This window comes from Penaeus vannamei, chromosome 24, assembly GCF_042767895.1.
Source record: "Penaeus vannamei isolate JL-2024 chromosome 24, ASM4276789v1, whole genome shotgun sequence".
Lineage (NCBI taxonomy): Eukaryota > Metazoa > Arthropoda > Malacostraca > Decapoda > Penaeidae > Penaeus > Penaeus vannamei.
In genome coordinates this window covers 19,423,261-19,447,492 of record NC_091572.1, presented here as the reverse complement: position 1 = coordinate 19,447,492, position 24,232 = coordinate 19,423,261, and the positions used below count along the sequence as shown (strand labels likewise).

The window sequence follows — 24,232 nt, the reverse complement described above, 5'->3', positions numbered from 1 at the left end:
GTAAACCTCTGGAATCGGCAGTATCTAAAACAGATTGCATTGCTTGTGCTACCTCAGTTTTATTTTTACTTTTTAAAGTTCTAGCTTGCATGTAACGACTAAACACATCTATGCAGACCAACAAATAAGCAGTCTTGTCATTTTGTCTTGACAGATTGCGCATATCTGCCAGATCACATGTTAAGATTTTTGCGCGGGCGTGTTGCCATTGTTTGCCGGCGAGGGAACTTTTTTCGGGTTTCTGTGAAGAGTGTATGCTCGTTGAGATGACAAATAATCTTTCACATCCGACAATGCAATGTTATTCTTGCCCAGGCGCACGCGCGAAGCATTCAAAAGCGATTGTATACCGCCTAAACTGCATGGCTGCTTATAATCTTCATACAAGTCCTTTAGGACTTGCATTCACTGTCGGAAATTACCATTGGTAGACAATTTGATACGGAAAATATTACTGCGAAACTGAAGCCGAGGTCCACAAGTAAATAGCTGCGGGGTGTCGAAAGAACACTTCTCATATATAGCTCTAGAAATCGTTTGGCGTCGCTTTTCCCATAAATCTGTCGACCCAGACATTCGATTTGCCCAAGATCTCTGTTTCAGCAAGATAAAATGAGAAGTGTTCAGCGAAATATTTCGACTGTTTCCCGTTCATAAACACGTTTTGAATAACCAATATAACACACTTTTTCGTGCCGTCCCTGTGCGAATGCATTACTTACAATTTGGTTGTTGGCTGCTTCAATAAAACAATCATCCAATATGTACAAAATGCGATCGCCTGGATTTGTTTTGTGTTCTGTTGGATCTATAATATCTTTACTGAGTACAAGTTTTCCAGATAGGGAGGTTTCCTTTTGGAGAGGATGGGAATCGCTCCTGCATATAATATAATCAATGCATAACAATTTTTGAGGTTAAGTATATCTTCCCGGAATTGGTAACACCTGCATTTATCACCCTTGCAGGGTGAACAAAGAGGTTGAGCTTGTCGCTCTTAAAGCACGGATATGAAAAGTTGTATCCCATGTTGAAGGTCTGAAATGAAAATGACACAAAGATCACAGGTTGGGTCTCTTTTGTTAAGATTTTACAAACTAGAGTAGAAATAGCTATCTACAGTTTTAGATAAAATATGGTACACACACACATACAACCTCTCTTTGAATTTCAAACATGCTTGAACTTGTAACTTTACTGGTCGCTTTCACTATCGCCTTCTTGTACTTCCTCGAGAATGAAGGGGTTTCCTGCGTTTTCGAGTTGTCGGTTTGCCAGTTTGTCGCTGTCATCGTCGTCGGTGTTCATGTTGAGGAATGCCTGCATTATCTCATGCAAGAGGAGGGAAATGGATTGAAACAAGGTGTTGTCTTCCCCTCCACAGGTTGTGCAATCTTTCACTGGCTGGATTCCTTAATTCTTGTCAAATTACAACGGGTCGGCTTGCCTCCGTCGCCCTTGTCGCCGCTGCCGCTGCCTCCCCCTCCTCCTCGCTCTCGGATTTTAACAAACCGAGCTTTCCCTTAACCATTTGATTGTACAACGGATGGTCCTGGCAAAAGTTAGAAGTGTCAAACCATTCTTTCAGAGGTGACATTGCAAAATCTGTAAAGATGTCATCTGTCTCCACAGAGAGAATATAGCTGTCAGTATCAGAATAACAGAGCTTTACCCTCTCTCCACAAAGAGGTTTTAACACTTTATAAAGAAAAGTTTATATTTAGTCAGTTCCAGAATGGTAAAACCTACATACTGAGGATACGTCATTGAGACACTTGCTGCTGATATAGATATTACCCGATTCGGAGCCAGGGGAATGATCCTTTTGAAAAGAGGGTCTCTGATCTTTTTCAAAAATGCAGAGGCCTTCTCCAACCTTTTCAGTGGGTTCATCAAACATCTGCCGAACACGCTGTTAGACAGCATTTTGAAACAGAGCTATTGAGGTTTGTCAGTGGCTTCGCGACGGGCCTTAATGTTTTCGTGAATAAAAGGTTGCAGATATTCACGTGAAAATTCATAGACCTCGTGCACGTGTTCCACTTCCACTCCTAGCTGAATTAGGAACTGCAAATGCTTCAACAGAATAAGGTAATTCCGCTGTGGCAGGTGGGATGCGACCAGTTTTACATTTTTGGAAGGAACGCGTCGGTTCTGAGAGGTTAAGAGATCTTTATTGTATGGAGACAAATCTTGGTGTCTTATGTTCATGTGGTGGATAAGAAGGGCAGGTCATCCGTTTTTCTCGCCACATCGGGTGCAATACGTATGTCAGCCTCTATCCAATGACTGATATTACCGCTTTCGTCGTGTTCGGACAAATCCTTTACAACAAACTCCGTTTTCTCATTGAGAGATAATTTCCGAATATTGCCGTATGCCAATTTTTCAGACATTACCGTGGCATATAGACTATTAAAGTCCAGATATAACACGTATGACCTTTTTTTCTTTTCAGGATCAAAGCTGGGGTTTACAAGTGGGTTATTGGCCACTGTATATGGGCGAATACACGTTGTCAACCCTCCCCTGACAGAGTGCTCTAATGGGTCTGAAATGAGCTCGAGTTCGGCTTTTGTCATTTTCAGAAATGCATCATATGCATACCCAGGAAGACTCTCGTAATTTACCATGTCGAGGCTGTACTTTGTTAAAAGCATTGACCTCCACTCAATAAGCACGTCAGCAAGCAAACCGACATCCACGCGGAGATAATAATCCGCATAATCACTGAGCGTCCGACATTGAGCTGCTTCCCATACTTTCAGAACGTTGTCGTGTTCCTCCGCAGGTGTTTCTCCTGTAAGAGAACTAAAGAAATGCTCAATAGAAGGCAGATTTGCATCCTCGAGCTTCTTGAAATCAAGATATTCATAGGGAAAGATTCCCTTCCCGGTCAGGAGTAATGAATGAGCTTCAGGGGGGAGGTGCAGTATGAGGCGTTTTTAGTACTTTAATGGGAGCCCGCTCTCAATGTGTGTCTTGGCGAGGGAGCTTAAACTACCATTCATGAATGCCATGCTGTCGAGGAATTTTAGATTCCCAATGTTCACACTGTGGTACTTAAGACCCTGTTTAACAAGCACACTGATGTTCACATCATCATCATCATCATCATGGGGGCTGACGCCGACGGGGGCGCATAGCCGCATCCACCCTTCGCTTCCACCTACGAGGATCCCTCATGGCTAGACGCCAGGCAGGGACTCGGCCCATCTCTAGTTCTTCACAGCAGGTTTGGTCAATCTGCCCAAGCCATGACTTCCTCGGTCGTCCCACAGGCCTCCTCCACCCAGGGTTGTCTCGAATAGAGATGACCTGATGGGCAGGATCATCCTGAGAAAAGCGAGCCAGGTGGCTGTATAGCCTAAGTTGGCGATCACGGATTGTGCAGATAACAGGGCTTGTGCCAGTCTCACGGTGCAACCGTTGGTTGGACACATGGTCCCGCCAACAGTACCCCATGATCTGGCGCAAGGACCTATTGCAATGTCCAGGTTTCGCTACCGTATAGCAAAACTGGCATTATCAGGACCTTGAAAACCCGAAGCTTGGTCCTTCTGCACAGGTACCGACATCTCCAAATACTCTTGTTGAGAGAGTTCATGATCCCTGCTGCCAGGCCAATCCGTCTGCTGACTTCATGGTCTGACAGCCCAGAGTTATGAACTACACTACCAAGGTATGTAAAGCTCTCTGTGACTTCAATGTCCTCGCCGCAAGCAAGTACCGACTGAACAGGTTCTCCTAACAAGTCCCCAAATTCCTGGACCTTGGTCTTGGTCCAGGAGACCTCTAGACCCAGGGGCTTTGCTTCATTGCTATATGCATCGAGAGCCGCCACTAGGGTTTCCAAAGACTCAGATAGAATGGCAACGTCATCAGCAAAGTCAAGGTCTGTAACCTTGATATTGCCCAGCGTTGCCCCACAATGACTTAGAACAGTAGCTCTGCCTAGTATCCAGTCCATGCAAGTGTTGAAAAGAGTTGGTGCAAGGACACAGCCTTGCCTCAGTCCTGAGCTAACAGGAAAGAAGCTCGACAGGCCCCCACCACACTTTACAGCACTTTCAGTACCAGTATACAGGCTTGCTATTAGTCCAATAATCCTTGTTGGTATTCCTCTCAGCCTCAGGATCTCCCAAAGCGACTCCCGATGCACCGTATCGAACGCCTTCTTGAGGTCGATGTAGGCTGCGAGCAGCCCACGCCCGAACTCACGACGGCGCTCTACAATGACTCGAAGCGCGAGGATACGGTCTATTGTGGACTTACCAGGAGTGAATCCGGATTGCTCCAGTCTCTGGTGCCTCAGTAGATGGTCTCTGATACGTCTCAGAAGGATGTGGGCGAGAACCTTGCCTGGTACACTGAGCAGTGTGATGCCTCGGTGATTGCTGCAGTCCCAACGGTCCCCCTTCCCCTTCCAGAGAGGGATGACCACACCCCTCAACAGGTCAGGAGGAACGGAACCGGACTGCCAGATGGCAGCCAGGACAGCATGTAACCCCCGTGCCATAGGTTCACCACCAGCCTTTAACAGTTCAGCTGGTATGCCGCAGATACCAGCTGCTTTACCACTCTTCAGCTTGGAAATCGCCCCCCTAACTTCAGTTAGGGAGGGAGGGTCCTCACTGATAGGTGGATCCGGCAGCGGGATCTCGACACTACCCGCATCCAAGTTAACTGTTGGTGGGTCAACCTGGTACAGCTGCTCAAAATACTCAGCCCAATGTCCCCGCACCGCAACAGGATCTGAAACGATCTGACCACTTACTGAGCGAACTGCTGTCACCTGTGAAGAGGGCTTGGAGTTCAGCTTTCTCAGGGCTTGGTATGCAGGACGAAGGTCATTTACTAAGAAATGGCCTTCTACCTCTGCAAGACTCCTAATAAACTGTTCCTTGTCCCTTCTTAACAGGGACCGAGTTCTGCGCACATGAGAACGGTGCAATTCCCGATCCCCTGTCAGACGAGCCGCACGACATGCATCTGTGGCTTCCAGTGTCTCCCGCGAGATGGAATTCTGTACTGCTCTCGGGCGTACACCAATCGTATCTTGAGCTGCATCAAGCGTTTCACGCTTAAAGGTATCCCACAGAAGAACAGGGTCTGTCAGGCTGTCAAACATTGCGAAACGATCAGAGATTGCCTCAGCAAACCCGCGGGCACACTCCCCCTCCCTCAGCCTGTCCAAATGAAACACCCTAGGGTGATCATTTGACCACTGGGGGGTTTTGAAGTGGACTCGGAGGGTAGCCACAACCAATCTATGGTCAGTACCACAGAACTCGGCACTCCTGTACACCCTGCAATTCTGAAGGATCCTCCAACGAGTGCTAACAAGTATGTGGTCGATCTCCTTGGCTGCGTTACCTGCATCACTGTACCATGTCCAGCGATGTGGGTCTGGGCGCTGGTACCAGGAGCCAGAAATCCTCAATTTCTGGGACCTAGCAAAGTCCCGGAAAAGGAGGCTATTCTCGCTACCGGCATCAGCTCCTGAACCATGGGGACCGACAGACATCTCATAGCCAGCTCGATCACAGCCAGATACCACATTGAAGTCACCCAGAACAATGCGAATATCTCGTCGGGGACATCTGTCTGCCACAGATGTAAGTTTGGCGTAGAACATCTCTTTCACGTCAAGTTTACAAACATCGGTAGGAGCGTACACAGCAATAAGAGACATGAAGCCAGAAGAAAGCTTCAATCTCAATACCATTATACGCTCATCAACAGGAGTAACCTCTACTACCGAGGGCTAGAGTCTGCTGGAGACGGCAATGGCTACTCCCCGGAGATGGTGGCCATCGCTGCGTCCCGACCAGTAATAGGTGTAGCCACCTACACAGGTCATGCCGCTGCCAGGCCTCCTCACCTCCGAGAGAGCAGCCACCTCAACTCTCAGCCTCCCCAGTTCCCTCGACAGTAGAGGCAACCGATCATCCTGACGTAAAGAACGGACGTTCCAAGCCCCCACCCTAACTTCCCGCCTGAGGTTCAGCCTCTGGCAGGATGGATGCCACCTCTGACACCCCCACCGACGTTGCCCCATATAAAAGGGGGTGGCGGGCTGCGTGCCCCATCATCCACCTGTGGGGTTCCCGAGGGCTTTCCCCCACAAGCTTCACTCTGGGCTGGCGGCCACCAGAGCGCAGGCGAGACGGGTAGTCCCCATTCCCAGCCTGCGCTCCAGCAGTCGCCCTCCCAGCAGGGCCCACAGTCCGCCTCACTTGCTGGGTGGGAGGGGCTTTTCCCCTCCTCCCAGCCTCTCCATTTATAAGTTTCACTGCCGATTGGTTTATATCTGGGGGGAGGAGGACTGGCAAGGCCCACCTCCCCCGAGCCTCCCATTAACCCCAGGGGGCTAGGGGGCAGGAGTTGGTACAGGGCCAGGGCGTGTCCACACGCCGGTGGGCCATGGCCCTGAACCTCTGGGGCCTCCTGCTGCTCCGAGATCCCCCTCAGTTTAGCCTGGAACCGCAAGGTACCCAGTTTCCATGGGTGGCCACGAGGAGGCACTGCTGGGAGTCTGGATGATGGAGAGGCTATGCACTGGCAGGGGGAGGCTTATGCAGAGCTGCTCCCTTTTTCGCACGAGGCTAGCCAGCGGTGGCAGCTGTAAGCGAGAAGGCATGCAGAAGCTCTTAACACTAACTAGACTACCACTCCATCGCTTCACACCACCCTGCGCATGAAGCACCCACCCGATGTTCACATCGGTTTGCATCTTCTTGAGCACCAGTCCAAGGTCATACGAATGGTTGTGTGCAATGCATGGCATTTGAGTGTAATGATTTCTCATTTGAATATTACACCTGGCACAATAAGCTCCAAGATCGTTATTGTATTCTTTGGTGTGGTCGTGGTGACGGTGTTTCTATTTCAAGTCGGCAAATTTCTGATGGCACAACTGACATGTTCTTGCGTTGTTATGCAAACGCACATCTTCGTTCGACATGTGGAGAGGATAGGAAGGCATGGCATTCACAATGTCAGCCCATTTGGCTGATAGGGTGTTTACAAAGTGTGTGGCAGCTTCGGTACCTTTGTAAGTAGAGCTGTGCACAGTATTGCCTCTTCTATCAATAATAATAAAGCCTTAGGCAAATGCTTTGTGATGTGATACACATCTGCCCCCGACTTGTGTTTTATCCATGTACGCCTCAAAGTCATACACACAGATGTGCGATGGACTGTATTTTACAAATTTCGGGAAAGCATAAAGTTTGCTACCAGGGTGTGGATATGTTACCCGAACTGATGACTAGCACCCCGAAGTATGATTATCGGCCAGCGCTTGTGTTGGGAAGGTTGAGAAACGTGCGACAAGTGTTTTTCAGGGGTTCTGCCTCTGTACGTGAATGCGTCCACAAATCTGTTAAAGTTTTTGATGAGACACGCATGCTCATTTTCAAGCAGGAGATGATGTATGATTAGCCACTTCTTGTTGTCATCTTTTCCTTTCCTCACTTGTGAGAGAGTGTAGCGGTTATTTTCTTGTCCAAAATTCTTAAGAATAGAATACACATACAGAGAAAGGTTGTTATCCCTTTCCAATTCCCCGAGTGTTTCCCAGCTGGCGGGGAGATTTTGTGCATCATATATAACACGCGCACACTTGGCAGGGGTATTAACTCGTCTCTGTAGATTTGTCGGGTTGATCCCGCTCGCCAGCAATTTCCCCATGGGAATAGATTGTATAATACAATCAATATCGTTGTTAGGGTTGAAGATATATTCCTTCCCTCTAACATTTGCAGGATATGCAACATACCTCCCAATTGCTTGTGGAACGAGAACCCGCAATATGGTAATGGTGTGAGCAGTAATACGCTCTAAATCAAGCCCGCTCCCTTCATCAGTAATCCAGTCTTCTAACCGAGTTTCCATTTCCTCGCTCCACCCCCGCACTACTCGTCTGCAATCATCGTCCAATGTGAAAATATAGCTGTGTAGAGTGATGTTTTCCTCTATCTCTCTGGCTTCACCTGTAGTAAGGTCTGTTCTGGTGAGTACCAGTGTAAATCCTGCAAATGCTTTGGCTGCTGGGGGCGGGAGCCCTAGAGTCTGACGATGTGTTTGCAGGATATCGGCCAAATATTCTTCTTGCACACGAAGGTAATCAGAGGGGTCTGGCTGATCTTGATCGGGAACACTAAAACCAAGTCTTACGCACACGCCTTCAAATAATTCTTGGCGCGATATTATATGCGGCGTTTCTACAATATTGTCTTTGTAAGTATCTTCTGCATCACTATCACTGTCACCATACTTGCTTGCTCTGTTGCACACTCGTTCAGGGCGAACGCGAGAAGGCCCTGGCAGCACATCCGGAGTTTTGCAGCGAGGGCGCGAGGGACCCAGTTGTGGGGACGCGGATCTACGGCGGGGTCGTGAGGGACCCGCCTGCGGCGATGGTCTTCTGCAGTGGGGGCGCGGTGAATGAGCTCGACGTGCAGAACTGGAAGAGAAAGGTTGAGCACCGGCTGGGTCGTGCTGGGGAGCTCTAGACGATGTCGAGTCGTCTGTGCGAAAGGGTTTTGATGTTTTATTATTTCATCTTCATCAGGAATTAGAGACAACACTGTTATTCAAAGGCAAATTAAATAAACGTTAATGCATAATTGATGTTGACAACTTACCTTGTGAGAGGGGGTGTCGAGGAGATATTTTTGCACCCTTAGAAGCCTTTCCAGCGCCACCTGTGCGAGATGGAATGTTAGCTGTTTGAAATTTATTAAATTTCAACTTAAAATGAAATATAAACACCAATATGTTTAGAACATGGGTTCACCATAATAATTATTTTGTCTTACCTCGGTGACAATGCTGGCGGTGGCGATGTAATCTTGTCGTAGGAATATGTTGCACACCTGACATAGTAAGCAAAGGTGGTTTTCACTCAACTTTTGACCGCAGTTTTCACAAAAACAAGCGGTTCGAGCCATGGTTTGTGCTATTACGCGTGGGGCAATACTAGTGACGTGGATTCATTCTGTCCTTTTATATCGGAGGGTTACAGGTGCATTTCGCAGAGGTTGTATTTACATGTATTTTTTTGTCTCAGTGCTTTTTTATTGTCGGAAAACAAGGTTTCACATGCGGTTTTGAATGTCATACGCATAGAAAGTATTGACATTCACATAAAATCTTTATTTTTTGTTGAATAATACCCTTTTAATATGTGCATTGATTCATAAGATTACGCAAAAGGAATCTCTGTTTATGGGAAAGTCCCGCCTTTTCCACGAGGAGGAGAGGGGGGGGAGGTGCGGGGTGACATACCTGCTACTCGAGAGTCAGGTCAGCGAGGAGGGTAGTGATCAGCAGTTTGCGGTAATTAATGTTCCTTTCTTCTAGCTCAGTACATTAATTTTTTTTTCCATGGTTGACAGCCAACAACGGTTGAATGCTGTTTCTGGTTTATTAACACAACAGGAATTTTTAGAGGCATGCAGCACATGGCAAAATTTTGAAAGGGCACAACATATGAATTACATCAACTGCTTCCTTCTTCAACAGGAAATAAAATTTCACTCATGTTCATATCTTTTAACTGCGTAATCAAAAAGTCTAGACATTCATCTAGCTTTTTCAGCAATCGTCCAACTTATCACGTTGATGAGGGGAATGGCTTGAAACCAGGTGCTGTCTTGGCCACCATAGGTTGTGCGACCTTTCACCGGCTGGATTCCTTGCTTCTCATCTAATTGCAACGGGCCGGGTTGCCGCCGCCGCCGCCTCCCTCTTCTCGTTCCTCATCTCCACCTCACCCGCAGCGTTCATACCTCTGTCCTGTCTCTTCTTGTTAACTTTCACTCTGCTGGATGGTGCTCAGTGTCGGGATGGCCTTGTGCAAGCGATTTGTAAGCATTTACATACCAACGTTTGTCGTCATATAATGACAAACCGCATTTTTGGGTTTGTGTGGTTGCCATTTGACCGTTTACGTTGGTAATACTTACCTGGTTGATTTTATGCACCTCTTTTTGAAAAAAAGAATACAACGAAAGTTGTCATATTTCATCCTTCCCTTTTCAGAACGACATATTACCTTTGTGCCTGAAGTTGACTTGTCATTATTCAGAAGGGAATAGGTCTTGGGCTTAATAGATATTGCCTCCTTGATGGGAATTTCCCCTGTCTTGGATTTTAATAGGCCAAGACTTCCCTTAACTGTTTGATTGTACAACGGGTGATCCTGGCAAAGTGTCAGTCCATTCTTTTAGAGCAGACATTGCTCCTACTACTAATGTCTATATAGATTTTTCAGAGTATTGAGTAAACTGCCAAATTCCACCAATCCCCCCCCCCCCGGCAAATACGGAAGTGACACCTGTATCCCCCCTCCTCGGCACACAGGTTAAGTCTCATCTGCCACCCCCCCCCCCTACCCCTCACCGTGTGTTGCATCTGCTCCCTGCCCCCTTCCAAGGTCGTAGACGTGTACTCTCTCTTCGGCTGTCACTGGCAGGTGAATTTCCTTCTTTTTATTTTTTCTTACTTTTCATTTTCAATTCCTTTTTATAGGCTTTCTTTATATTAATTTTTGTATTCTTACTTTCTATATTTTTAATTCCTTTCTTATATAATCTTTTTATTTTTATTTTAGTTCCTTCTTTATAGACTTTTAATATTTATATTTATATAGTCTTGTTTTATCTTTGATTCTTTTTTTCTTCTTTATTCTTTCTCTTTATATTTTTAATTCCTTCTTTATACTTTTCCCAGATCAAAAATAAATAGATATTGAGAGGAAACAAGAAAAAAAAAGTTTCTCATCATTTATTAGCACAAAACATTTAGGTGTATGCCACAGCACCACAATAAAAACAATTAGATAATGCAACAATATATATTTTTTTTAGTTTATATGATGTTTTGAACGGTCACATCTCCGCTTCCGAACGAAGTCAAGGCTGAAAAGTTCTTCGTCGTCGTCCTCCTCCTCCTTGCTTGCCTGCTCGCGATCAAAGAGTCGTTTTCTTATGGTGTTCTTCGTGCTTTCAGGCAATCGGGATTTGGATCCGCTTGCTTTCGCCGTTTTTTTTTTTTTCCACTGTAGAGTTACGTATTTTTGTTACACGAACGCGCCCCGGATTCATGGATTCGCTTACGCGAACGGGTGATCGTGTTGCCCACTTGGGGTTATTCATTTTATTTTAATGCCTTTTCTGACGCCCTTTTGGCAAACCCTTGCCCCTTTTTTCTAAACGCCCCACCTCCAGAAGACATACAATAAGTTTTGGGTCCGATAGGAGCTCGTTTAACCCACACTCAAACCTCTTACAATTTGGATACTTGGCTACTGCCGTTACTCGACATGGAGTCGCCACAGAGGGCAGTTGGCAGGTGACCTTGACAGTGAAGAGGTGTGAGTGTGGGCTGGGGAGGACTTTTAACTCTTGTGATATTTTCGTGTATTGTGCCTCACTGTGATATCTTATGATGTACGGCGACGCTACCCTGTTTCCAGTGATTTCCCGTGTTTTCTGTGATCGTCGAGGCTGTACTACCATAGTGTTCAGTAAATAAAGCCGTTTGTATGAACAGCTGTGTTTACCGACTCCCGTAGGTGGTAGTCAGGCCGGCTTTTCCCCACGCCCATACCCACATCTTATTCACGGTTCGAGGATTACTCGTCAGCTCCTGTAGCAGGGTGAGTGTCGGTGCCCCCACACTTTATCCACGCTACATCACCTTGTTCTCCTCTTCCACCCGCGCTGCTTCCTCTGCAAATAGGCTGTCCTCGTCGTCGGAGAAAATGCAGTCCACGGTCAGAGCTCTTCGACCCGTCATCTGTTGTGTGAGCAGGTTCTCTATCCTCTTCCATTCCTCGTCCTTCTCCTCCTCTTCTTCCACCCACGCTGCTTCCTCCTCCTGTTCCATCTTCTTTTCCTCCTCCTCCTGTTTCCTTTCCTCGTCCACCTGTTCCTCTTCCGGAGACGATTCTATAACGACCGTCTCATCACATTCCTTGTTGTCGTCATTGTCGTCGTCTTGGGTGTGTAGCGGCTCAACCGTTCGGAGAATTCGCACTAGGGAGAGGGGATGAATTATGCTCCACTTGCTGTTTCAGTGCAAGCTTTTGCCGTGCCAAGGATATTCCCTCTAATATCTGAAGGTTTTATCTCTCTGTCCTCGCCTTTTCCAATAGGGGCTCTCTACTCATAAACCCAGTGGCTAATTCGTCATCGGTGTTTGTTGGCTTCTGGAGGATTGGCCAGAGAGGCAAGTCCAGATGAAAGAAAGGCGTAAGAGGATATAAAAGACAAGTTGCCAATGCGTACTTTATTAAATTTAAATGTGGACACCTTCGTGAGAATCGAAATATTATCAGATGAGCTTGCCTCTTTTAATAAGATTCCCAGTAACAAAGATCCTTCTTCCCCCTGGAATTGCGCGACGGTGGCAGACGAGTGAGAGCATCAATCTTTTTCCCTTCTTTTACCGCCGCCGCTTGTCATTTTGTTCACTTTCATCTAGCTCATCATTTACCTCAAACATACTGTGAATGTTCAGGTTTACTTTATTTGCTCGTTCGATTAAGCTCAAGTTTCCCCAATTAATTGTGGACGTATTAGGAGGAACTTTCACATAACGACTAAGCTGTTTTAGTGAATCCAGAGATCCGGTTTGAGTGAGTAAATTAACTAGGCTTACCCCTATATTCTCTTATGATAGTATCAGCTGCTATGCATTTTAGCACTCATCCGTGGTTTCAGGAGTTTCGGTGGGGTTGAAGAGTTGATGTTTACCTCAGATTTTGGCAGGAATATCTTCGAATCTACCTAAGCCCTGAGAAATCCCCATCTGATGGATATTTACATCAGTAAAATTGACTTCATCAGCAGAATATACAGACCCCTCTGCTGCTGCTTCTAATTTCGCCGCTTTCCCTCAAGTCGACTAACCATGCATCTATGATTTTGTCAAGCTCGTCTTCATTGTGAATGAGGCGGTAGAATACCCGTGCTGCTTCTCTTCGGATTAAGAGTAGGTCTAAACGTGGCGATATGAATTGCAATAGAAACCTTGGTGGAAGGGGCCTGACCGATTCGTGCCTGCTGTTCCTTTTTGATTATTTCCTTAATGTGTGTACGGTATTCAGCTAAAGCTAATTCAACATTTGCTCCACAGGGATCACTTGCATGAATGCGGAACATTGTGAAAAATCGCCTATGAGCCCGAGCAATCTCTTCAATGTATATATTGTGAACACCTGAATCGGGGGACGCAGGGGGAGAGGGGGTACCGGGTGAGGATACATTTTTTGGGGGGGGAGGGGGGGAGAATGAGGTTGGTCTTCGTTGATAGAAAAGTGACCGTGGGTGTACATCTCCCTCTCACCTGAATCTCCTCCTCCTCCTCCTCCTCCTTCTTCTTCTTCTTCTGCTCTTCTCGTTGTTGTTCTTCATCCATCATTACTCGAATGTTCGCATCGACTTCATCGATGACGTCGGTGGGTAAGTGTTGCCGTGTATCTAGAAATATATTTATTATTTTTATTATTGTTAGTAGTGTGTAAAAGGACCAGCTGACCTCACCCCTATTGGCACCCCCTTATGATCCTAACGTGTCATAACAGGAAGTGCCCTAATGACTTCCGGAAGTAATTACCATAATCGATTACAGGAAATCAATAACCAGCTGATGATGGAGAACACGCACACCTGAAGGGTGCCCCCTCCCTTTCCTCTCCAAAACAATAATGATAATGAGAATACGAGAAAGAGGAAGAAGAGGAGGAAGAAGCAGATGAAGAACAACAAACAAACAAACATGGATCCTGTTGACACAGGTCAAACTATCATCCCAAGAGCAGGTGTCACAGGTTCCACCACCTCCACCCCTCACCCAAAAACACCTTGGACAAAATGAGTCACCCCTATGGCTACCCTCCTATCCCGTTATATACATACCTGACGTGTTATGACAGGAAGTGACCTAATGACTTCCGGAAGTAATTATCATTTCGGGAAATCAATAACCTTGACCAATGAGGAATAATACGCACACCAAACGGGTGTTCCCCCAACCACCCAAGTCCCCGCCCTTTCATTCCAGGTCACGCGCCAAAATAAGTCATTACCGTTGTGAAACATCTCAATAATAAAGTTATCCCCTCAGCAGTCAGGTATTGAGACTAATCAGATATTCACAGTTTGTACCCCACAATCGAAAAGCACCTCGTTTATAAGTATAACGTCCAGTTAAAGGAGTATAGAATTCGTTGTAATCAAAATGTATTTATTTTTATTAACATAAAAAGAAATTTCTATGAGTGGGATCTCATCTGAAAGAGACGGCGATACAGGAGGGGAAAATCCTTCCGCAGCCACCCCAATCTCTTCATCATCAACGCTCGAAATGTCTACGAGCGGAATAGCTTCACTATTTCCCGCGGGATGGTATGCAGGGGACTTGGGGCTCACAGCAGGCAAAACAACGCGAGAGCAGGGCTCGACCCTCTCAGGGGGTATGTAACAGGGTGACATACCTCGGTATAAAGGCAATAGTGGGTCTGTTCTCTCCTCTGGATCCCCGAAAGTGCCATCTTGAGGGCAGGCAGATAAGGGCTCAACCCCCACAGGCGGTATGCAACAGGGTGACACCACGACACACGGGCAATGACGTGTCTGTTGTCTCTGGTTCCACGAAAGTGCCAGCTCTCTCCGCTGCCATCCCGGAGGTGCTGGCTTCCACCGGAGAGACCCTTCTTCTTTTTCTCGGGGATAATGCTGATTGTGACCGCACAGTTTGTGTAAAACAATAACGCAGCCATCGGCACCATCCTCAAAAGCTGCAACAGAAAGTAACACATTAACACACCTGGATTTACAATGGCAACAATACTCAAATAAAAATACATGTCTGATAAAGTCCGAGTTTTCAGAGAGACTCACCTTTGTAAAAAGTGGATTTGTTAATAGATCCATCCCATTGAAAAATTGCTATAGTACTTCCAATAGCAACACCTGTAAATAAAAAACACCGATGAATTCCTCTTCAACATCTAAAAGCAAAATTACACAATATCATAAATGTTCAGAGTCGTAATACAAGTAAAACACCGAGTTTTTGCAAGAATAACAAAGAAATGTTTTACCTGGCAGCGAGGTATTCTTCATAAAGGTTGAGTTCATCTTGGTATGCTTAAGAAAAACACTCACCCTTCAGAATCGAACGCCTTTTATACAAGATCTGAGGACCAGCAGATCATCCCACCAATCCCAGCCTCGGAAAAACACGGAGGGGTGAAGGAGTTGAGGTCTGGACTTGATTGCCTCCCCGCAAAACATTCGCTCGCATTCCTTTTCAGTGAGGGATTCGTCACAAAATAATCTCTCACCAAGGCATTTTAAAGTTTCTATACAAAGAACCGGAAGAGCAAAGTTGTTCTGGTGGAGCACTGGCTGGATCGTGTTGTGGAGCTCTGGACGATCTTGAGTTGTCTGCGCGAAAGTGTTTTAATGGCATTATGTTAATGTACACTTGATGCTGACAATTTACCTTGCAAGAGGAGATGTCGAGGAAAGATTTTTGCACCTTTGGACGCCTTTCCTGCACCACCTGTGTGAGATGGAACATTAACTGTTTAGTTTAAGCTTACACCGAAATTGGATAAGTCTCAAACACCAGTAGGTTAGAACATAGGTTTACCATAAAGATATTTTCTTACCTTGGTAGCAGTGCTGACGGTGATGTAATCTTGCCGCAGGGATGTGTTGATTACACACCTGGCAAAGTAGGCAAAGGTGGTTCTCAGTCAACTTTTGACCACAGTTTTGACAAAAGCGGGCAGTTTGAGCCATGGTCGATGGCATTGCGCAGGGGACGATACTAATGATGGAGTTCATTCCGGCCTTTTATATCAGAGGATTGCGGGTGCATTTCGCAGAGGTTGTATTTACGCATATATTTTTTTTAACGTGCATATGCTTTTTTGTTATTGGAAAACAAGGTATCACACACGGGCTTGCATGTCATACACACACAGTGTTAACATTGACACAAATTTTTTTTTGTTAAATACCCTTTTAATGCACAAATTGATTCATAACATTATGCAAAAGTAATTTCTGTTCGTGGGTAAGCCCGCGATTTCCGCGAGGAGGAGACGGGTGGGCAGGCGGTACTTGCTAACTTGCGAGTCAAGTCAGCAAGGAAGGAAGGAAGGCTGTGAGTGACAGTTTGCGGGACCTTTCATCCTTTTCCCGCGGTGTCATTCCTTCCTCATACCTCACTAAATTTTTCCTGGTTGTAAGCCAGGAATAGATGCGAGTGTTAAATGATACCCATTTAAAGTGGTCGACACCCTCATCCTATAATTATTCTATGACAGGGCAATTACCTGTGTATGAATTAGAAAATCGGATGGTTCCCAGGTCGGTGGGCTGCTCTCAGCATACCATTATCTACCTGCAGTAGCAATCATCATTTGTTGAACATGTTGATTGATTTATGACATGTGCCACATTACATAACACTGTTCTGATTGCATAACATATAATTACTGTTTCCTATTCTCCTTTCACAACAGGTAATTACCGAATGTTATTGGTATTTAGGTCACGTTCATGACCTAATTATGTAATTACCCTAATTATGTAACGGTCACTTCCTGGTGCAAGTGGGTCTGTCCACCTACTACTACTACTATATATCATCATCGACTCTCGTCGGCGGATGAGTGATAGAGATAGAGGTGCTGGTTGAGAGCGTTCCTCAGGCGAGGAACGCCCCTCGACGTCGAAGGCTGAGGATCATCGACCATCTCCATATCGAACGACGAGGATCAGATGGCTGGTGAATTCCTAGGCTTATGGGAACGTACACAGGAGATGACCAGACATGGCTAAACAGTATCTGGCTGGCAAGTGATTTACCTTGCACTCTGCTTGACCTTTTATTTAGGGAGAAACAGGTCATGTTGCTAGATTCAACTGCTGCCTTTGCTGTTTTTAGGAGTCCACTGTTCTGTTTATCTTGGTTTGTTCCTGGAAAGAATGGTTAACGAGTGACATGTTGGCTCAACAAAGTAAAATTCCTGCAAGAGGTATAATATTGTGTGAGGGTTCCAGGCAAGAGGTATAATATTGTGTGAGGGTTCCGGTTACTATTAATTCTTAAAAAATGAAAAAAAAATCGATCATCATAGTTGTCCGTTATTAGAACTAAAATCTTAAATCTTAAATCTTGAAGTCAACAGGTTACGGCCCAGGACCAAGAAACCGGCCATTCAGTAAGATCTCTAGCTCGAAGGTTTGATGTGTTTACAGCCTCTTTTCCAAAATCAATTATTTTCCGTGCAACAGCCTGTTTTACTTTCCTTTAATCTACATCACATTCTAAATAGATTTCTCTCTCCAATCAGATATAAACTTAGGTGGAGTCTGTACCAAGAATGCAGTGGGTTACACAAGCCATGGGGAAGAGTTTGTTGTGACAGGACATGTCTGCTTGGATGTTACCTCAGATGATAGCACGGTAAGTAAAAAACAAATAAATAAATAACAATAGAAGACGGAGTAGCTATTCTTTTATTTTATATTTGATTTGTTTTGCCTGCAAGCTTCTCTTCCCTTTTTCTTTGTAATTTATAATGGCACCTATTTGTTGCTTTGTATTCAGTACACCAAAGTTTGGTGAAATTTGGTCAAGATTGATCAGGTTTGGAGAACTGGGAATCACATTTAATCATAAGAAATGTGGATAAATGAATGGTGCCTTTAATTATTTATTAATTCATGGCGTCTTCTTTAGTTTCTCCATTATACAAAATTCATACTTATGTAATTTTTGGGTTATTAATCCTTTAACCTGTCTTCTAATTTGTTTTGAATGGTTTCTCCCTTGACCATTTCAGAAAGTAGCAGGTGACAAAGAGGTGCTAATCTGGAACATCACAGCTGGTGGGGCCCGTTTGACGTCCAGTGTTTCCACACCTGGAGCAGCTGATGTGCAGGTACTATGCTTTGGGAATATGGGCATTTATGATCATAAAAAAGACCTGCTTTTATTTGGTAGTGTTAGTTTTGAAGATTGGTACTGATTCAATGTATTGCTAAAGCTCGCCTTACTTGACCCTTACACTTCGTGATGCAGACATTTCTTCAGTTCTCTAATTCTGGTTCTGTTGTTTATTTTCTTAATTTCGTTCTTATCGTTTTTCAACAGATGGTGATGCTACGTGAGAGGCCCTGTTTAGTCATTGTCCATGCAAGGGGAAATGAAATTCTTGTAACCTGTGAAAATTCGCCCGGCCATTTCCAGGAGCTTCAGCGGATGACCACTACCTTCAACCCAGTCAAGGCATGTCTTGAAATTATCATCATTTTAGCTTTATTCCTTTTGAATGGTCATCATTCCCTTGCCCAATTTTAACAGGTCATATTTGTTATTTACAAAGATAATTTTCACTTTTCCGTGACATCTGAAATATAGAAAACAGTTTACAGTATTTCCAGGTTACACACAATTTCATGTGTGTTGAAACAAATCTTGAACTGTGAGACATCTATGGATATGATATTGGGTTATCAGTAATATCGTGAAGATAAATAGCATGATTCATGAAGGTCCATTACTCAGCCATTTCACATCTATATTAATACCTTTTTACTCCCAGGTGACTGTGGTAGAACACATGGATCCTAGTGGCAGCACCACCACCTTCTTAGGTGTGGCTGACGAAGGTGACTCGCATGAATACATGGGTTCCTTCATGCTGTGGCGGTACGATGTCGAAGAGGACTCCTTCTCTCTGCTCCAGGTCCGCATTTCAATGTTCTAAAACAGATGTTTAGAGAACAGTGATGTATTTTGCCAGGTCCTTCATTTTTTCGAACATTTAAACGTTTAGTCTGTATTTTTTTCACTGAATTGTATTTTACACTTTGGAAGTAAATATGTAATGCAATTCTTTCCTTTTCAGGTTATAAGCATGGATGATGTGAAGTGGGTGGAAATGACGTCTCACTTGAGCGACCTGTTCCTTGTTGTGGTCTCGGGGGCCTTCAGAGGGGACCAACAGGGGCAGGTGCTCATATACAGGTAAAAGAGAGATCAGCTGGTAATATTAACCATTCTATATCTATACAATTCTTGTTACTTTAGGGGTTTCAACATTGGATTTCTGGGCCTTGTGAATTCCCTTAATCTGCCAGCATTCCTTTAAAGTTTAAGATTTTTATGCATATTGCAATGCTTTATTTATTTTCAAAGACAGATATGTAAAAAAATAAATAGCTATGTCAGCATTTTTAATACCTAAAAAATATTGTATATTTTATGTCATCCTCCTTTCCTTCAATATGTGTTGATAAAATATTAGAGAAAAACTTTATTTGAACACTCACTGGTATAGTATTTTGACTATTGATATTCATTCATTATCATTTATGGTATGAAATAAAATGTCTGTAATTCTATATGCTCATATGATTGCCTATGCTCAGTATGCTTTTCAAAAATAATTTTGGTTCCAGAATGGACTGGTTTGACGGGGATGGAACCCAGGCTCTTGGCCATTATGGAACAGCCGTTCATCGTGGCGAATCAGATCGGCTTACAGCTTTGAGAGCCAACCCGCAGTTCCACTTCGTTCAAGAGGCAGCGGTGGAAGATCCCGTAGAGGCCCGGTTCTACACCCTTCCTGATGGAGAACTTGATCTTTACATCATCAAGCAGGACGGCATGGTGGTTCGCTTCTCGCAGAAGGGAATTCACAGGTGAGATGCACTAAAAAGTTTATGAAGAAAAGAGTGAAGGGAAGAATAGATTAATACATGGTTCCATAAAAAGCCTTCACACCATATTGCTACTTTAGGATATCTAATACGTGAGATGCAGAGATATGGTATCGCATCAGAATCCTTACTAAAGGTATGGCTGGCATGGAGACCAACTATTGCAGAAATCTCTCTTCAATGAAGAGAGGGTTCCTGTAGGGACATATGACCAGTGCCATGGAAAATCTAAAAGTGTATGTATGTATGTATGTGTGTATATATATATATATATATATATATATATATATATATATATATATATATATATATATATATATATAAAATTTGAACCTTATTTTTTTATATTTCCCAGAAGAGCCGATGTGGTGAAAAGGCCTCATGTTTTCTTATTCCTCCTTACATTGTTTACATAAGATAGATGAATGCGGTGGATGTGAAACCTAAGTGGCAAGATTTCACACGCCAGTAAACACATTTACATTAGTGTTTTAATATTTTGTGATAAGATTTCCAACTTTAGAACGATAGAATTTTTGTTGCAGCTAAACTTGTTGCCTTTACATGAAAATAAAGATAGGAGAACCTGCTCAAAGATTTTTCTTACCAACAAGGTTCTGGAAAGATGGGGAGCTGCACGCCCCAGGGAAAGTCACCCTGGATGTTTGGTCATCATGGGTCAACGGCAGGATCGTCCAGCGACTAAACGCGGGAGGAAGTTCGTGCCAGGACATCGAAAAGAAGAACTTCCCCGAGGAACCTGCTGTCGTGCTGGAGGCGCTGCGCCGCGGCGGGGTCGACTCCCAGGGCCAGCCACCGTGCCCGGCCAACCACTAGGCACTCTACTTTCTACGAAAATCCTTCTCTAAAGAGTCGCTGTCCTGAAGGATTTGCTTGCTACATCTTCGACTGTTAAACGAACTTCAAGGATAAGCGGTTCTTGCTTTTTGCGAGCACCATTGTTATTCTTTGGTTATATCTATACCCATGATGTATAGAGTAATGTTTTGGTGACATACGAGCGTGAGGTCTCTCCTTTTAATTGTTACTGAATCTAGTCTTCTCTATTATAGATACGTCGTGTATATATGTATTTTTGTATTATCGGTATCTATATGTTTTAAGTTTTTGTTATTGTTGAGATTTATTGAAAATGGTCGCTAATGTGATCTATTACTTTTAGCTTGTTTTGTTGTTTGTCTTTAAAAGGAAAAAAATAAAAAATAAATAATTTTTAATCGGCTGTATTTCCATCCTTTGGTCTATTTTTGGGTCACCAGCGTTTTTTTCGTTTTTTCGTAAGTTCCGTTCACACTTTAATAAATATAAGTGGAAAGCATTTTATTTACATTTTTATAGCAACTTCGATTAGAACAGGAGAAAATAAATGGCAGACAAATAGACGGAAATGTAAGCTATCATTTTTTAATGTATAGTAATATACGTATTAGATATCTTATTAGAGAAAGACATCATAAATATGTTAGTTAAAGAAGAATGCTCTCTCAGCCAAGCGTTTTACCTCCGACGAACGAAAAAATAATTGACTAGCAATTTTGCATACGGTTTATATTGAGTGAATGCATGCGTCACTCCTTGATTAAGAGAAAACTCTGAAGTGTAGACGAAGTAAATGATACAAAGAAACTTAAAGCGATGGGTGGTAACACAGGAGATCCTAAACTGACGGAGTATGTTAGAAAAGGGTAAAAAGGTAAAGGATTAATATTAAACTTTTATATGCCACACACACAGGTACTGAAATTTTGAAATAATTCCACTTTATCAAAGGCAAAGGTAGGAAGTAAAGTTGTATTTTGAATTCTGCTTTACACACTATCCCCTAGTTTTATTATAGTTGATGTGTACAAAAGTACTTTTAACATTTTCCAGCTTCCTTACACAAATGTATTGAATTTATTTAACTATTTTTTTATCATTCATTAGGGAAGAGAAGGCAGTCAATTAGTTTAAAACATTTTGTTTGCATCCGTATGGGTATAAGAAGGAGAAATCAACTTCATACTACGATATTTTTCTTTGATGTGGCATTTCTCACATACACAACTGCGGGAATCACATGTGTACCTGAAGATTTCTCCGGGCAATAAACGTCAACATTAAGCTAAAGGCAATTCTCATTAATTTCAAATGTAAATAAAGATGGAAAAGTATAGCCAATCTTCTCGTACAAATTACGTCACTCTATTGCCAATCACTTAGAAAAGAGTACTTTAGTAGGTTTGTTGCATGAATTTGTATAATTTATCTCTAGAAATTCAGGGACAAGAAGCCATGTGCTATGAAGCGTACCTTATCGGGAATACTAATCAAGATGCGCATATCTTACATATTGGTTATAGAAGAAAGATAGATAAATTCTACAAGAAATAACAAGAGTCGTGGCAATAAATATTCAGTGATGATACATCTACAGGGTAAACTAAAGAATTATACTTTGTAATAACAATAAAAGGCTAAAAGCATGGAGTCAGTATTGCAGATGATCACATACCTTTATTTTAGTAACCTGGATCATCCATCCTGTCTGTCCATATAAGCTTTCATCTCCAACACAAATAATAATATCTTTGAAAAGAGATGTGCTAAGAGTGCTTCTCCACGTTCTTTGATATTGATAGTTCATATACATACATACATGCAAACGCATACACATAACATACACATGTATATATTCCTGCATACATAAACATTTATACATATGTATACATATTTATATACGCATATATATATACACCAACATACAAATATCCATGCACAATGACGTACCTACATATAAACAGACATGTGCATATGCATATCTGTGTAGACACAGACACAGACACAGACACAGACACACACACACACAGACACACACAGACACACACAAACACACACACAAACACACACAGACACACACACAGACACACACACAGACACACACACACACACACATATACACCCACACACACACACACACACACACACACACACACACACACATACACACACACACACACACACACACACACACACACACACACACACACACACACACACACACACACAGACACACACACACACACACAGACACACACACACACAGACACACACACACACACACAGACACAGACACACACAGACACACACACACACACACACACACACACACACACACACACACACACACACACACACACACACACACACACACACACACACACACACACACAGACACACACACACAGACACACACACACACAGACACACACACACACACAGACACACACACACACAGACACACACACACACAGACACACACACACACACAGACACACACACACAGACACACACACACACACACAGACACACACACAGACACACACACAGACACACACACAGACACACACACAGACACACACACACACACACAGACACACACACACACACAGACACACGCACACACAGACACACGCACACACAGACACACGCACACACAGACACACGCACACACAGACACACGCACACACAGACACACGCACACACAGACACACGCACACACAGACACACGCACACACAGACACACGCACACACAGACACACACATACACACACAGACACACACACACATACACAGACACACACAGACACACAGACACAGACACACACACACACAGACACACACACACACACAGACACACACACACACACAGACACAGACACACACAGACACAGACACACACACACACAGACACACACACACACAGACACACACACACACAGACACACACACACACAGACACACACACACAGAGACACACACACACACAGACACACACACACACAGACACACACACACACACGCACACACATACACACACGCACACACATACACAGACACACACACACACACACAGACACACACACACACCTCACACTCACACACACACACCTCACACTCACACTCACACTTACACACACCTCGCACTCACGCTTACACACACCTCGCACTCACACTTACACACACCTCGCACTCACACTTACACACACCTCGCACTCACACTTACACACACCTCGCACTCACACTTACACACACCTCGCACTCACACTTACACACACCTCGCACTCACACTTACACACACCTCGCACTCACACTTACACACACCTCGCACTCACACTTACACACTCCTCGCACTCACACTTACACACACCTCGCACTCACACTTACACACACCTCGCACTCACACTTACACACACCTCGCACTCACACTTACACACACCTCGCACTCACACTTACACACACCTCGCACTCACACTTACACACACCTCGCACTCACACTTACACACACCTCGCACTCACACTTACACACACCTCGCACTCACACTTACACACACCTCGCACTCACACTTACACACACCTCGCACTCACACTTACACACACCTCGCACTCACACTTACACACACCTCGCACTC

The 24,232-nt window shown here is 44.1% G+C and overlaps 1 protein-coding gene across 1 annotated transcript in view; it reads left to right on the top strand.

Moving 5' to 3' along the window:
* Positions 1 to 20,998, top strand: part of LOC113811040 (mucin-17) — an 89,567-nt gene extending 68,569 nt beyond the window's left edge. Inside the window, exons 41-47 of the mRNA XM_070138063.1 lie at positions 17,387 to 17,499; positions 17,879 to 17,977; positions 18,190 to 18,324; positions 18,641 to 18,784; positions 18,947 to 19,065; positions 19,500 to 19,742; positions 20,375 to 20,998. Of these exons, the coding sequence (XP_069994164.1) occupies positions 17,387 to 17,499; positions 17,879 to 17,977; positions 18,190 to 18,324; positions 18,641 to 18,784; positions 18,947 to 19,065; positions 19,500 to 19,742; positions 20,375 to 20,597 (1,076 nt within the window). The 3' untranslated portion in view covers positions 20,598 to 20,998. The remainder of the gene's footprint in view (positions 1 to 17,386; positions 17,500 to 17,878; positions 17,978 to 18,189; positions 18,325 to 18,640; positions 18,785 to 18,946; positions 19,066 to 19,499; positions 19,743 to 20,374) is intronic.
* The last annotated feature ends 3,234 nt before the right edge of the window (positions 20,999 to 24,232 follow it).